We start from the raw sequence: 13,577 nt of genomic DNA, 5'->3' as shown, positions 1-13,577 counted from the left end.
TATATGTATTGCCTTTCAGGGTCTTCAGTGGAAGAATGTAGGTTATAGCACTGCCGGGAGAGAGTACCGAGATGGAGAAGACATCTGGGGAAACTGAGGGTCTCTGTCTCTAGGGTCTTGTCATTACCTTGACAAATCCAGGAACTTACGTTTTTCATAACACTCAGAGGTGAGCAGTCCCTTGGGGATGGACCCACAGGAATCAAGCTCACAATACTGAATTATGCAATGACCAGACACCGGATGGCACATTCCCTACCAGTAAGAAAGGTAACAGCATGGGGAGCCACATTTGAACCATAAATTGTACTTGAAAATCAAGGCTAAAATTAAGAAGTGAGTTGGGCGAGCTTAAAAGATGGTATCAGCTGGATTCATTCAGTCTTTCTGTAGGCGTGACCAGTGAAGCAGGATGAAATCCCCCAGACTCTGGGGTACCTTCTCTCTGGACCACAAGGTTGTTGTGGAGTTTGGATTAAATGAAGCAATGCATGTAAAGTGTCTGGACCAGATCCTGTAACATAGGAAGCACCAAGTACCAGTAAATATTACTGTTGTTGTTTTAGGATGGAAGTGCTAAGCCCTTAAACTCTTGTTTCCGGGACTTTTAGCTTGGCGGTAGGGTTTTGCTTTGTGGGGTGGTTTGATGTTCAAATGAGTTTCTTTGTAAAGGTAACTGGGATATTTGAAGAGAGAAACATTTTCACTCTTTGATGGTGTAGAAGAAAGAGAAGGAATGGGCTTTGAAGCCAGATAGATCAGGGCTCAAATTCCATAGGATCAGCCTCTTTTTAAAAAAGAAAAAGAAAAAAGGAAAAATACCTATCTTGCAGATTGTTTTGAGGATTAAATATAACCAAATAGACGAGAAACTGCTCTGTACACAATATGTGCTTAATAAATGATAGCAACTGTTTTGTTAGGGTATGTTCAGGAGGGCTGAGGGACAGCCCTTAGCCATTTACAGTTGAAAAGCACATAATCAGCCACTTTCGTGACTAAAAAAGCAGGACTTGGACAACGATCAGAGAAAGCACTTATTGTACACAAAGAAACAAAGCACCGTTACCATGATCTGTCTGCAGGAAGACAGCACCAGGCCCTCTGCTGTGATGTAATATCATGGGACTCTACTTGTGGGGGGGAGGTGATGGACGGATGGAGGGGGTACAGTGAGGCCTTCGAGGAGCAACTCCTCCTCCCCACACAGGCAGAGAGGAAAGTTTTCCCAGGTGGTATTGTAGTGTGAGAGCCTGTAGCCTTTAGCCTTCAGGAAGTTTCCATTGTACTGTGGTTTTAAAATGTAGGTTTCCCCCTTTATTGTAGAATATACTGAAGCTTTAGGTTTAATGTCATACTACAAAGTAAGACTACTATCAGTTGATCAGTATTCCCTGAGGACAGACCCTATCCATTTCTGCTTAAATGTGTACTGGATTCTATTGAGATATAAACCTTGGAGAGCCTACCATGTGCCAGGTGCTGAAAATACAAAGACGATCTGATAAGTTTCCATCTCAGGAGGGGCTGGCAGAGAGGATGGATAACTGATAACTCTTAATAGGGAGTGCAGAGTGTTGAGTGATGTAACAGAGCTATGAATAACTGCTATGGAGTGTACTGAGAAGAGAGGAATTCATTTTTCTAGGTTAGGGGAAACTCCTCCAAAGAAGTGGCATTTGATCGGATCTTTGGAATGACTCATCAAGCAAAAGGCTTTGAGAAGGAATGAGGAAAGAGCAGAGAGGGAGGCAAGGGGGAATAAAGGAGAAAATAACATTCCAAGTGAAAGAAACTGCAGGGACAAAGGTATGAGGCAGTAGGCATATTCATTCATTTGCTCAGCTATTTATTCAACAGATATTGGTTGAGTGTCGGACACTATTTTTAGTGCTGGGGATAAAGCAGGAAGCAAGATAGATAAAGCTCTCATGGAGTTTACACTTTAGAGCTGGATAGGACTGAAAAGAAATAAATAAGTAAACAAGGTAATTTCAGAGAGTGGTATGTGTTGTGAAGAAAGTAAGTTGGGAGAAGGTAAGATAGAGAGTACCCTGGCAAGGGGTGGGGGGAGATATGTAAGATTGGGTAGTCAGGGGGGTGTTCTCTGGAGGGGGCATTTGACCTGAGAACCAAGTGTTGAGAAGGCAGCCTTCTGGGGGCAAAGTGTCTCAGGTGGAGGGAACAGCAAATACAAACGCTGTAACAGGACTCTCCCCGTGTATTTCAGGAATAGTAAGGCAGCCATCTTAACTGGAACTGTGAACAAAGGAGTGATGGGGGAAGAGCAGACAGGGGCAGACCTGGTTAGCAGGGCCCTGTGGGCATCATAAGGAGGTTGTTTAGAAGAGGTTGTGAATGCTTTGGAATGAATGCATCTGGCCTTCCACAGAGGAGACAAGGCTACTGGGCCATTGACAAAGCCAGGCTGATAATCTGACTGTGAGGCCAGGAATCTCTAAATTTCACTGCCAAAGGTTTTTTTTAAAAAGAGCCCTTTGGCAAAATTTGAACAAATTTGTTCACATCTCTCCAGCTCTCTTTTTTTTTCCGGACAGGATACATATCTATCTATACTTACACACTCTCCATTGACCTCAGCTTTTCTCTTCTCAGTAGATTCTTTAGTATGTGTACCATCATCCAAGTCAAGCAGGAAATTTTGCACATTATAGGCCCTGAGTAAAAGTGTAAGGAGGGGCAATTAGAGGTGCTACCTTTCAAAGAGGAAGATAAGTCATTTTTACTACTTTGTTTCACTTCTACCTTCTGGATTAACAACTCGCAACACTTTGTTCCTTTGCCTTGGAAGAGGCATGATTAGGCTTATGAATTTTTTTTTTTTTTTTTTTTTTTGGTGGCTGGCGGGCTCATTCTATTGTCTTCCTGTCCTACTGTCTGATTGCCTCTTCCAGTCCCCTGCATACACACACCAGGCCTGCAGGGGTCCCCAATCTCCCTCTGAACATCGGCACCAGGCTTGTCCTCCTTAGCTAACATCTTTTATTTAAACAGAAACAGTAGCCACCAATCTTGTTACATAACATACCAATATCCTAGGGTGTTAAACTAATGTAGTACCTGCTGTTGGGGAGTGGTAATCTGTCAACACAAATATTCACTAGGAAAATATTACAGAAATGTTGTAACAGATTTGACTTTCTGGCCCTAGAACTTAGAATTTTGGAGCTGGAAGGGACTAGAGATCACCCTATTTCAGTTTTCTTTCTTTTAAACTGTGAAAACCAACGCCCAGAGATACAAAGACATTTTGGGCAAAGGCTAGAAATCAAGGTCTGAATAATCTAAAGAATCTATCACATCTTAGATTATGGATTAAGTGTTAAATCTTTCTTGTTCATGATTCTTTCTTATCTCAACAGCCTTTTTTTTTTTTTCTGTTTTAGACTTCGAAGTTTGTCAATTCTGAACAGTGACATGGTGTTCCTGCTTTCACCTGAAACACCAAATTTGAGACTGATACATACATAAAATACCGATGTATTTGAGGTAGTTTGGGATTTTTTGCTAACATTTTACTAACTGGATTGGGACTGGATTCACATCCAACCATGCAATGTATATTAACTGACTCAAATATATTTGAAAAGACAACAGGGTGGAGTTGCCAGGATGGGGTGGGTGTAGTTTAAGCCACCTGGCGGAGGAATGCATCCCAGTACAATTCTCTTTCTGGTCTCTGAGGAATTGCAGGAACCTCAGTGACCAAGGGAAAAGGCTAGGCTGCTCTCTTCCCCTGACCCCTGCCAGCATTCTTTCTCAAACGACCTGTTTTCCTGCTGGGAGAATGCCCCACTCCACCCACCTGGTGCCTCCGTGAATTTCCTGACGGCCAACGGCTTATTTTTTAACCTTCTGTTCTTTGAAAAGCGCCACCCCACTGACCCAGAACGTGGGCTCCTCCACTCTGGTCCCTGACCAACATACTCTCCTGGGCTTACCATCCTCATCTCCCTCTAAATGCCTTGGAAAATCAGCAGTAATAGGGAGCTGAGCGCCTTCCAATTTCCCTAGGACCTCTTTCCTCTTAACTCGCTGAAATTACTAGCAGAGCAAAGCGGGGAAATGCCTTGCTTTTGAGTAGGGCCTGGCTGGGCCAGGTAGGGCTGGCACTATTTTATTAAATTCAACTGCCCCAGGTCCTGAGGGCCTCCTCAGGTAACTTCGGCTCTGGGTTAGGGATGGCTAAGGTGTAAGGAGGAAGTTACTATCTTGGCCCTCTAAGAAGAAGCAATATAAAGCCTCCTCCCTCTCTACCCCAGGTTCTGGGAATCCCAGCCTTGACCTGGGGACAACAGTTCCCTCACAGAGGCTGAGAACCTACCCATGCTCATCACCCTTTCTCCCTGTTCCTCCCGGCAGTCGCCCTGCTTAGCCAGGCTTCGCTGGCTGAGCCTAGCGGGACCAGACCCGTCACTCATCGCACTCCCCGCACCCAAACCCGGCCCGGGCAGAGGGGTGGGGGGTGGGAGGTAGGGGAAGCAGGGGGCGGAGTTCCGTCCTTCGCTGATTGGCTCGGGGCGGATGGGCTGCGGCCGTGCCGAGCCAACCCGCGGCGTGTTGCTATGTGCTGAGCCGAGGGGATAGGCGCGGGGGCGCGTCCGTCACAGGGCAGCCCCCGGCCCGGACCCGGAGGGATGCGGAGTGGCGGCGGCGGCGGTGGCGGAGACTGTGGCTTTAAGAGCGCGCCCGGAGCTCGGCATCCAGCCGGGCGGTCCTTTGCTGTTGCGCACCCCCGCGGAGCCGAGCCCGGCGCTGGCCGGACGGGGCAGCCTGCTGCCAGGTAAGCAAACCCCGAGCGCGCGCGGGTAGGGCGCGCGTGGGCGTGGGGCGCGCTGTCAGTGCGGGTGCCGGGCACCAGGTACTGGGCACCGGTCCCGTGGCCCCTCGGGCTCAACCCCTTGGAGCGCGGCGCCCTGTGCCGGACGCAACCCCGGCGGGGTCGAGCGTGGGGTCCCCACGGGGACTGCGGGTACAGGGGGCGGGGAGCGGGCCGCCGGGGCCACGTGACCGGTTTGTTTACAAACACGGCCGGGGCCCGGCGGCGGCCAGAGGAGGGAGCGGAGGTGCAGTGGATCCCCGGGTCCAGGGCGGGAACCTGTGGGGGGGAGTCAGGCAAGTGTGGGGTGCGCGATTTGGCGGAGGGGACCTCGGGTCGCTGCTTCTTCCTTAGCGCAGTTCCCGCGGGTTTGGACTCCCGGGGGCAGGGTGGTGGCTGCGGAAGTTTTCTGTCCCTGGTGACGCTGAGTGTCTGCTGGACACACTGGGTCCGGGTGCGCCGCCCTCGGGGGCCCCCGCCTGTGGGAGACTGGCTGTTCTCGAAACTCCCCGGAGTGCTCGGCCGGCCGTGGGCCGAGGTGACCGCAGCCGAGTTCCTGCCTGGCCGCTTCCCGGCGCCGCCTCAGTGTCCTTGCCAAGGGGGTGGGCACGAGCTCTCTCCTGCCCGACGGAATGTCGGGGCCTCTCCTGCGAGTACCTCTCGGTTACTGACGCTGAGGGGCAGCCCCCGCCTTTCCCTGCTTCAAGTTCATCCTCCTTGGCCGCTGACCGCTTCAAAGTGTCTTTATCCAAGTGGTGGCTTTTTTCCCGTGGGGGGATGGGGAGAACCACCTGTTTTTTACCCAGCCCAGGAGACTGCCATCTCTGACTTCACCCTCACCTTATAAGCTGTTAAAAAGCCAAGTGAGTGAGAGTCGTCCGTTTTTCTTGGTTCTGCATGTAGCTGACCTCCCACAGCCTTGAAGCTGTGAATGGCACACGAAACTGCCCCTGGGCTTTGCTGGGGTTTTTGCTTTCTGGCCTCTTGGTCAGTTTGCTTTCTTGAAGTCTTGAGGCTCTCCTCAGTGAGTCTTTGTTTCTGGTGAGTCTAAAGGATAACAAGACAGCTAGCCACTCATCCTTTTTCCTTGCCTTTCCTCCCTGTTCCTCTCTTCTGGTCCAGCAGGATGTGCAAAATGGGGCTCCCTGTCCTAGAGTACTGGCCAAGAAGGGAAACTGTCTGCTACCTTGTACCTCTCTTGCTCAGAGAACATTAGTGGTGCAAAGAACCTAGAAGGTTGAGAAGTTAAGCGACTTGCCTGGGGTTACTCATGTCACTGTTTTGGGCTGGGACTTGACCTCACATGCTTGTTGCTCTCCAGTGCTGTCTGGGTTCTGAGAACTCTGCTTTGTGATCAGTGGGCTTGGTCTCAGTCTTCACTGGCTTCCCTTTGACTTAATCACTGCCCCAGGACTGCACATGTGGACCAAACCTGAAACTGAGTTCTGTCCATCCTTCCCCCCTTTTCCTTAGCACTTAATACTGAGGCTGAGTCTTGCCCTGATGTATATTTTAATTCTTCTGAACGGTGGTATGAGTGGCTACAAGTTCTTTATCAAGGAGTAGGTCCAGCCTGAGGAGAGTTGTGCAAACTTCCCTTTGACATTGTCCCTTGTTCCCAGCTCCATAAGTGTGTCCAGTAAAAGGAGTGAAGGCCTTGGGCTCATTAACCTCCTCAGTTTGACTTTGCCTTACTAGTTTAAGATTTGATAACAGCACTTCTGGGATCTGTCTTGATGTCTTGTGCTTGAACTAAAATCAAGAAGCTTAGAGTTAGGGGTGGAAAATAGAAAATTAAACACCACACCTAGGAATACTGTTTTTTTCCCTCTAGGAGAGTGGTTTTTAAACTTTGAGTGGGAGCCACAGTAAGGAACACACTTTGCATCACTGTGCAGAATAAGAACTGTGGTAAGTTCCAGGAAACAATTGCCCTTACTACCTGCAGTGTGCTCTGTTTATAATTTTTTTTCTACTTAATTAAAAAAGACCAACTGCTGGTCATGACCCATTAATTTGATTTCTTGACCAAACGGCTCATGGCCCAAAGTTTAAGAAACGTTGCTGTAGGGCAGAGGTCCTTAAACTTAATGTGCATAAAGATGACCTGGGTAGTGTTTAAAAATGCAGTTTGTCAGTCCACTCTGGAGATGTTTATTTTCAGTGGAGCATATTTGTAATAAATGGACCATGAGATTGTGATGCAGGTGGTTGAAAAGAAACCCTCATCTGGTGGGTCTTGGGGGCAGTGAACAATGAAAAGCTTTCTCTCAAATATGAAGACTTAGGTGTGTGACCCACACCCTGTGCAAACCCAAGATCACTCATCTGTTAGTCACACTAGCTTAGGCTTTGTAAAGTCTAAGGGTATAGTGTTGGCTTTCAGCTGCTGTGAAGCCTTGGCCATAAGAGACCGATCCCCCTCCCTCCCTACACCACTCCAATCTGAGGGCTGCTGATCACTGTTCTGTGCCACTGGATGTTTCTAGATGCATGGGGTTGGGGTTGTGAGTAGTGCTGATGAGTTAGTATGCTATTCACGGAAACTTGAATTTTCACTGTTTTAATGATTTTTAGGTAGCAGCGCAGTCATTGTGCCTGGGATAGTAACAACTGATCAACAGAAAAGGTTGTTTTTGTTTAATATATGGGTATTCCAGGCTGTGTAGCCTGGGGGAAAGGCAGGTAGGTGATTTTATTTTTGTTTGAGGGTGGTGATGGGGCATTGTCAAGGCTTGTCTATCAACAGTTGTTAATGAGAAGAGGCACAAGGTCCCCTACCTCATGGCCTACCTCAGCTCTGGTTCTTCCTGTGGTGACAGCTCTGCTCTTGTGTGCACTTAGATCTCGTTAGTCATCCAGTTTCTGATGCTGTTACCTCCATCTCTACATTTAAACACAAACATACACACATCGAATGCATCCACATGTGGGATGTTTTTTAGTTATTGTGTCCAAACATGTTGGTAAAAGAAATTCCCTTAGTTAATCAAAGCTTCAATTTAGCTTCAGAAGAACTCTAAATTATTCAAATTCAACCATTGTCCTTTCTGTCAAAGGTATGCCTTATATGGGAACTCTAACTGTAGGTTTGTTTAAATTAACTTTAATAATGCTCAGTTTGGTCAAGCAGCACCCATTTACAATGTTTAGCTTTGAGCCTGTGGAAAAAAAGAAAAGGATAGCAACGGATAGGATATCCTAGGATAGGAAAAGCAGAGGGAAGAAATGTTCAGGTGGGATTAAAATGGAGGACCAGGCTCACTTTCCTTTGTATATTATCTTGGCATTTCCTTAGGGTCTGTTGACCAAACCACTAGGTGCTCTGACAATTGCATTCCCTTAGCTTGGAAGGGATATTAAACTCTGGAAAACAAGCATCTTTTTGACGTTTACTCTCCAGTGATGGAAAGCCAGGGCCTTCAGGCTAAAGGTATTTTGTAAGTTTTCAGTGACATTATCTTTAACAAAAGGTGATGGTACTTTACTTTCATCCTAAAGGACTTTACTTTCATCCTACCTGAATTTCCCTGGGAGCTGTGAACGGAGCCCGGGAGGGTTTAAAGGTAAATTGGATTATGCTACTCCCCTGCTTACAATTTTCCAGTGGTTTCCCATTGCCCTTCAAACATAATCCAGCTCCTTTCCAAGCAGGACTTGCCCTCTCCCAACTTTTCACACCTCATCCCCTACCAGTTCTTACCTGGTTCACACTGCTTCATTCTGGTCCTACTGCACCAGCCATCCTGAGATTTCTAAAATGCGGAAGGTTTATTTTAGTCATTGGGTCTTTTCTACTGGTAGTTTCTTTTTTCAAGAATGCCTTTTCTCCGCATCTTTGCATGATTGGCTTCTCTCGCATGAGTCTCAGAAAGCCCCTCCATGACCAGTTATCTAGAAGAGCTCGTCCTCTCCCTGCCCCTCAACCTCTCTTAATCCCTTTAACTTTACTTTTTTCAAATCTCTCTAATACCATCTGGAGATACATTGTCTACTTGATGGCCAGATTGGAAGCTTGAGAGCCTTTGTTTTGCCCTGACAGTGCCTGGCATGGAGTAGCACTGGATAAGAAATCTATCTGTTGTTGGAATGAATGAATGAATGACTAAAGAGTGCCAAGGTTCAGAGTCTCTTAAGAGTAGGAAATATTACTTTGTTTTCAAGAGAAGAAGGGGAAAAATTTTTTTCTCTCCCTTTTCCTGGGATGGGGTAGTGTTTCTTTGGGATTTCTGCTTTTCACCATATTTTTATTGTTTTGTTCTTTTTATAGGTTGCCAAAGTCTCTTAAAAACTCTATTGTTGTTTTGTTGTTAATGAACAACTCTTTCTTCCTCCGGTATTATTATTCTAGGGCTCATTGTTCTGACAAACCTAAGCATTTCTACCAGTAATCACATTTTATTAATACTTGGAGGCACTGTAAGTAAGGGTTAAGAGGCTGGGTTTTAGAACCAGAAAGATCTGGATACTTGGCTCTGTGACCTTGGGCAGTTGGCTAAAATTTTCTAAATCTCTGTTCCTTACTATAAAATGGGACTAATACTGGGGGTTCCAAAAAAATGTAAACACATGACTTGTATTCATCTTTTGTTATCGGTCTATATTGAGCATTACAATTTTAATACAGTTTTTTCCTTTCTTAAAATGTGTACACATTTTTTTGGCCCCCTCTGTAGTTACTATCGCACAGGATTGATGGGAGGATTAAATGAGAGAATGCACGGGAACCAGGCACAGAGCTCGCCACATGAGTAAGCGCTTGGAGGTAGCATTAAAAACAATATAAATATTAATAGATTCTCCTTCTTGCTCACTGGCAGGAATTCCCAATTCCATTGACTTGGGAATGGACAGTAAGAGGTGAAAACTACCAATGTGATTGACTGTTGACCTAAGAAGTCCAAACCTGTAAAGAATTTCTATTGAGTTTTATTTGAACCAATTTAAGGAAGAGTACGTGAAAGTGGGAGAAAGCAAGGCAGGGATTGGATTACAGGGTAAATAACAAGATTATGTGCTCTCTTGAGGGTGATTACACTTATTTCAAAGGTATGTTAATCTAGATGCCCAAGAATAATGGACAGGGCTGGCTTTAGGCAAAGATAAACCTTTTACTAAAAAAGTTATTTGCCTGGGGCATAACTACCCACCATGATCTGCCCAGTTAGGAATTTATGATCAGATCATCCTATGAGGTTGCTTAGAACTCCTTTTACGTCCACAAAATCTTAAATTCGTGTAAGTAAACGAAGGCCATAAAATGTTGCTTGGATCTATCAGAACTGGAATGGAATTTAGAAATGTGCAAGTCTTAATAAACATCCATTGAAAGAAGTAACATTTATAGAAGCTTTTGGAAGGGCATGTTGTCTACCTGTTCCTCTGGCCATTCATAGTTTCATCCTTGAATTAAGGTGGGGCCACTGAAAGCTGTGTACTTGGGCCATCTAGCTCAGCTCCTCGGCTTCGAGGTACTGTCTGAGATAGCCGTCTATAACTTGCTACTATATTTAAGGGTTTATAATGTTGAAAATTTAAGCTCCAGTTTCACTGAATATCCCTTTTAAGAAGTTAATTGGAGAAAGCTTCTTTCAGAATCAAATGCCAGGGAAAGCTTTGCCTCTTCTGAGGAACTGGTATGGTTTTTCTTTGTGGACAATTAGAAATTTATAACCGATCCTGTTTCTCTCTTTTAGCGTTGGCTACCAGGAAGCACAGACCCAAATTTGTGGCTGAACTTAGAAACTGGAGAGCCCTACATCTTAATTTTTTTGTGGTGTTAACCTTGTAATTTTTATTTTCTCTAATTTCAAGTTAGTGATTTATAACTTCTTATTAATTCGACATATGCTGGAGTGGGTATGAAAATCTACTTTCAGTATTGCCTTTTAGAGGTATAAACATTGAGGCTCAAATAGGCAAAAGAGATTTGCTTAAGACACAGATTTAATTAGGGCAAAGAACTGACTGGAAACCATACCTTTTGTTTCCTAGGCCCAGGGCTCTTTCTACTCCTATGCATTCTGGAATAATACCAATTCCTGACTAAAACCCCAAATAATCCATAATGTCTCAATAGTAGGCAGGGCCTACTTCCTCTCAGTGATGGGGCAGTGGGACGTGTTGCCAGTCAGGTGGGACACTACCACCACGTCCCTGCCTCCTGGCTGAGTCAGCAGCATCGTGCCCTCCTGTCTCCTGAGCTACAGGGCGGCCAGCCCTCCTCTGTGGTCTTGGGAATGTGGTGAGTCCAGATTTAGTGGCTCTGATCTGAAACCCAGATTGCCAGCTCAGAACGAAAATAGCCTCTAGTGTCTGGAGTTCCCTTATCTGTTTCTTGATATCCAGGAAGGAAGGCTTGACGGCAGATGGGTGCCACTGAGGCTCAGACAAGGGTCTTCTGGGTGGGAACAGTGGCTGAGTTTGGTTGGCCTGAAGAAAGTAGCTTTATTTTATCTGATATGAAATTTAGTTATAGGAAATATTGATCTTCCTAATGATTTGTTTCATTTTGTTTTCCCATGGTGCTCTGGTTGGGAGTACCTGGGGCAAGAGAGCATAGGCTTGCGACACATCCTGCCAGAGTCAGGAAAATTTTTTGATTTCTATTTTGAGCGAGAGAAAAGGAACCTCTTTCTGGCCTTGGCCTAAAACTCAACCTTGGTTTTGTTTTGTTTTTTCCTGGGTAATAATCATTAAATAGGTAATAAGACCTCTGAGAGATAAGGATAAATTAATATATGGCCCCTGCCCCTAAGAGCATATGCTCCAATAGGAGCAATTAAGACATATGCATTAGTTAATAACCAGAGTACAAGGTAGAGTTTAAAGTCATTACAGAGATACAGAATGAAGGGGAGGCATTTTGAAGATGGGACTGTGAAGAATGAAGAGGATTTAAATATGCAGAAACACTCCAGGCAAACAGTGCGTGCAAAGCCAGAGGTATGGACATAAGAGGTGGTGTATGAGGAATGTTCAGTAGGCTCGTGAGGTGTGGGAAGGGAACACTGGGGTATTGCGTGGGCTACCATTGCTGCAGTTTAGAGTAACCCCATGGAAGTGGACTGTGACTTCCATTCATAGTGGAACCCTTAAGGATGAAGCCCTGTGAACAATGGCTAGTTGACATAGATGATAGACATCCTCAAAAGTGAGACTATCCCTAGGGATTCTCCATCCTGGCTGCCCTAAGAATTCCTAGTCCAACCAAAGGCCCACAAAATCAGAATGTTCAGAATGGGGAATCTATTAAAACAGGCAAATAATAATCAAAAGAAATGTTGCCCAGGTTTTTCTAATGCTGCCCACTCCACACATGCCTGAGATCTGGAAATCGCTGAGGTGGTTGGTCTCCCTGGCAGGAACCAGCCACTTAGCATCCTTGACCTTTGGCCTCCTTTCCTAAACTAACCCTTTTTGCCACTTCCTTATCTCCTGTATGTCATCCATTATATTTGCCTCCCTTTATCTGCTTTACCACTTTGGTCTCTTGTCTGTTGGGGATCCCTCCCTAAATTGAGCCACTGCCATTGGACCATAAGGTAAAAATGAATTCTCTTTCAGTTTTTGCTGCATTAATGGTATAAACATGTGTATTATGTAAACATAAATTAAATAGGGCTTTTGGTTAGTTTTGTTTATATGATTCTTAATTTGTTTACTTTGGGATTTGAGGGTAAAGTATGCCCACACAGACTGTAGCCTTAAAGCTAAATATCCCATTGGCAGGAATACAAGAACCGAAAACCAGCTTTTTCTTGTGCCTAATCTGTTGATCCACCTTCTGCTTCAGGTTATCCACTTTCCTCATTTGTTTTCTCAGGTTTCTGCAATTAAAAGTTGACACTCTGAGCCAACCCTGAGAGTCTGAAGATGTTTTAAGAGAACTTGACATCTTTGTTTTGCATTATAATTAGTTGATTTAGACTCTCCCTCTGGGAGATATTCTATTTGTTGCTCTAGAGGACTTGAGGACCAAGGATGAGCACCTTTAGAACCCCTCTTGCTTGTCTGGGTTGCAGGATTCATGGGGGGTGGGCGATGGGGTCCCAGGATTCAAATGTTGGCTCTGGTCCTTTCAAACAGGTAGTCATAATAATGCCTGCCTTCCTGGGTGGTTGTGAGGATTGATTGAGATAATGCATATTAAGTACCTGGCCCCTCCTGGGCCCCCAATAGGAAATTAATAAACTATAGCATCCTGGAGGCTTACTGACAGTTCCTGCAGGGCCTCAGATGACTCCTCCTTACCTCTGCCCCTCCTCCCCTTCTTTCAACCAAGGCTTTCTGAGCTCTTACTGCCAGCCAGGCTTTGGGCTAGGTATGAGGGTTGATTAACCAGTCCTGGTCTCTGGCCAGGAATGGCTCACAATCTAGTGGGAAGACTGACCCATAAACAGCTAGCTTTGTGGAGGTTTCTTAAATTATATGAAAAAGCTGCACTGGCAACGTGCATGGCTCCCCTGATGTGCCAGGCCTGACAGGAAAAGAGGCCGTAATTCTTGTTAAAATCCATCTGCCACTCGCATAAAAGGAGAAACCCAGAAATTTGCTCTAGAATCAGTCTCTCTCTCCCAGCCTACTCCTTTTCCTCTCTTTCAATAAATGGCAACCCTAGATGACAGTTTAATAATTCTTAGAACAAAATAATCCTTCTTTGGGCTGGTGAAGGCTGAGACTTTAGACGTACAGGCATCCTTTTGAAAGTGCCTCTGCCCTTTCTTTCTCTTGAGTT

At 45.5% G+C, this 13,577-nt stretch overlaps 1 protein-coding gene across 6 annotated transcripts in view; it reads left to right on the top strand.

Annotated features, from left to right (window-relative positions):
- The first annotated feature begins 4,558 nt into the window (after positions 1 to 4,558).
- YPEL2 (yippee like 2) overlaps positions 4,559 to 13,577 on the top strand; it is a 58,085-nt gene continuing 49,066 nt past the window's right edge. Inside the window, exons 1-2 of one of the 6 annotated variants that reach the window (XM_081029970.1) lie at positions 4,574 to 4,804; positions 6,675 to 6,751. Coding sequence is in view for 1 of the 6 variants with exons in the window: in XM_081029968.1 (XP_080886094.1) it covers positions 4,659 to 4,804 (146 nt within the window). In the remaining 5 variants the exon portion in view is untranslated. Of the gene's footprint in view, positions 4,805 to 5,019; positions 5,137 to 6,674; positions 6,752 to 7,417; positions 8,407 to 13,577 lie in introns of those variants that run through there. The other 5 variants (XM_081029972.1, XM_081029969.1, XM_081029968.1 and 2 more) reach the window with 5 other exon arrangements.

The sequence above is a fragment of the Rhinolophus hipposideros genome (genome assembly GCF_964194185.1).
Source record: "Rhinolophus hipposideros genome assembly, chromosome: 20".
Taxonomy (NCBI): domain Eukaryota; kingdom Metazoa; phylum Chordata; class Mammalia; order Chiroptera; family Rhinolophidae; genus Rhinolophus; species Rhinolophus hipposideros.
Note: the sequence above shows the minus strand (reverse complement) of the source record. Positions and strands in the feature narration are given on the sequence as shown.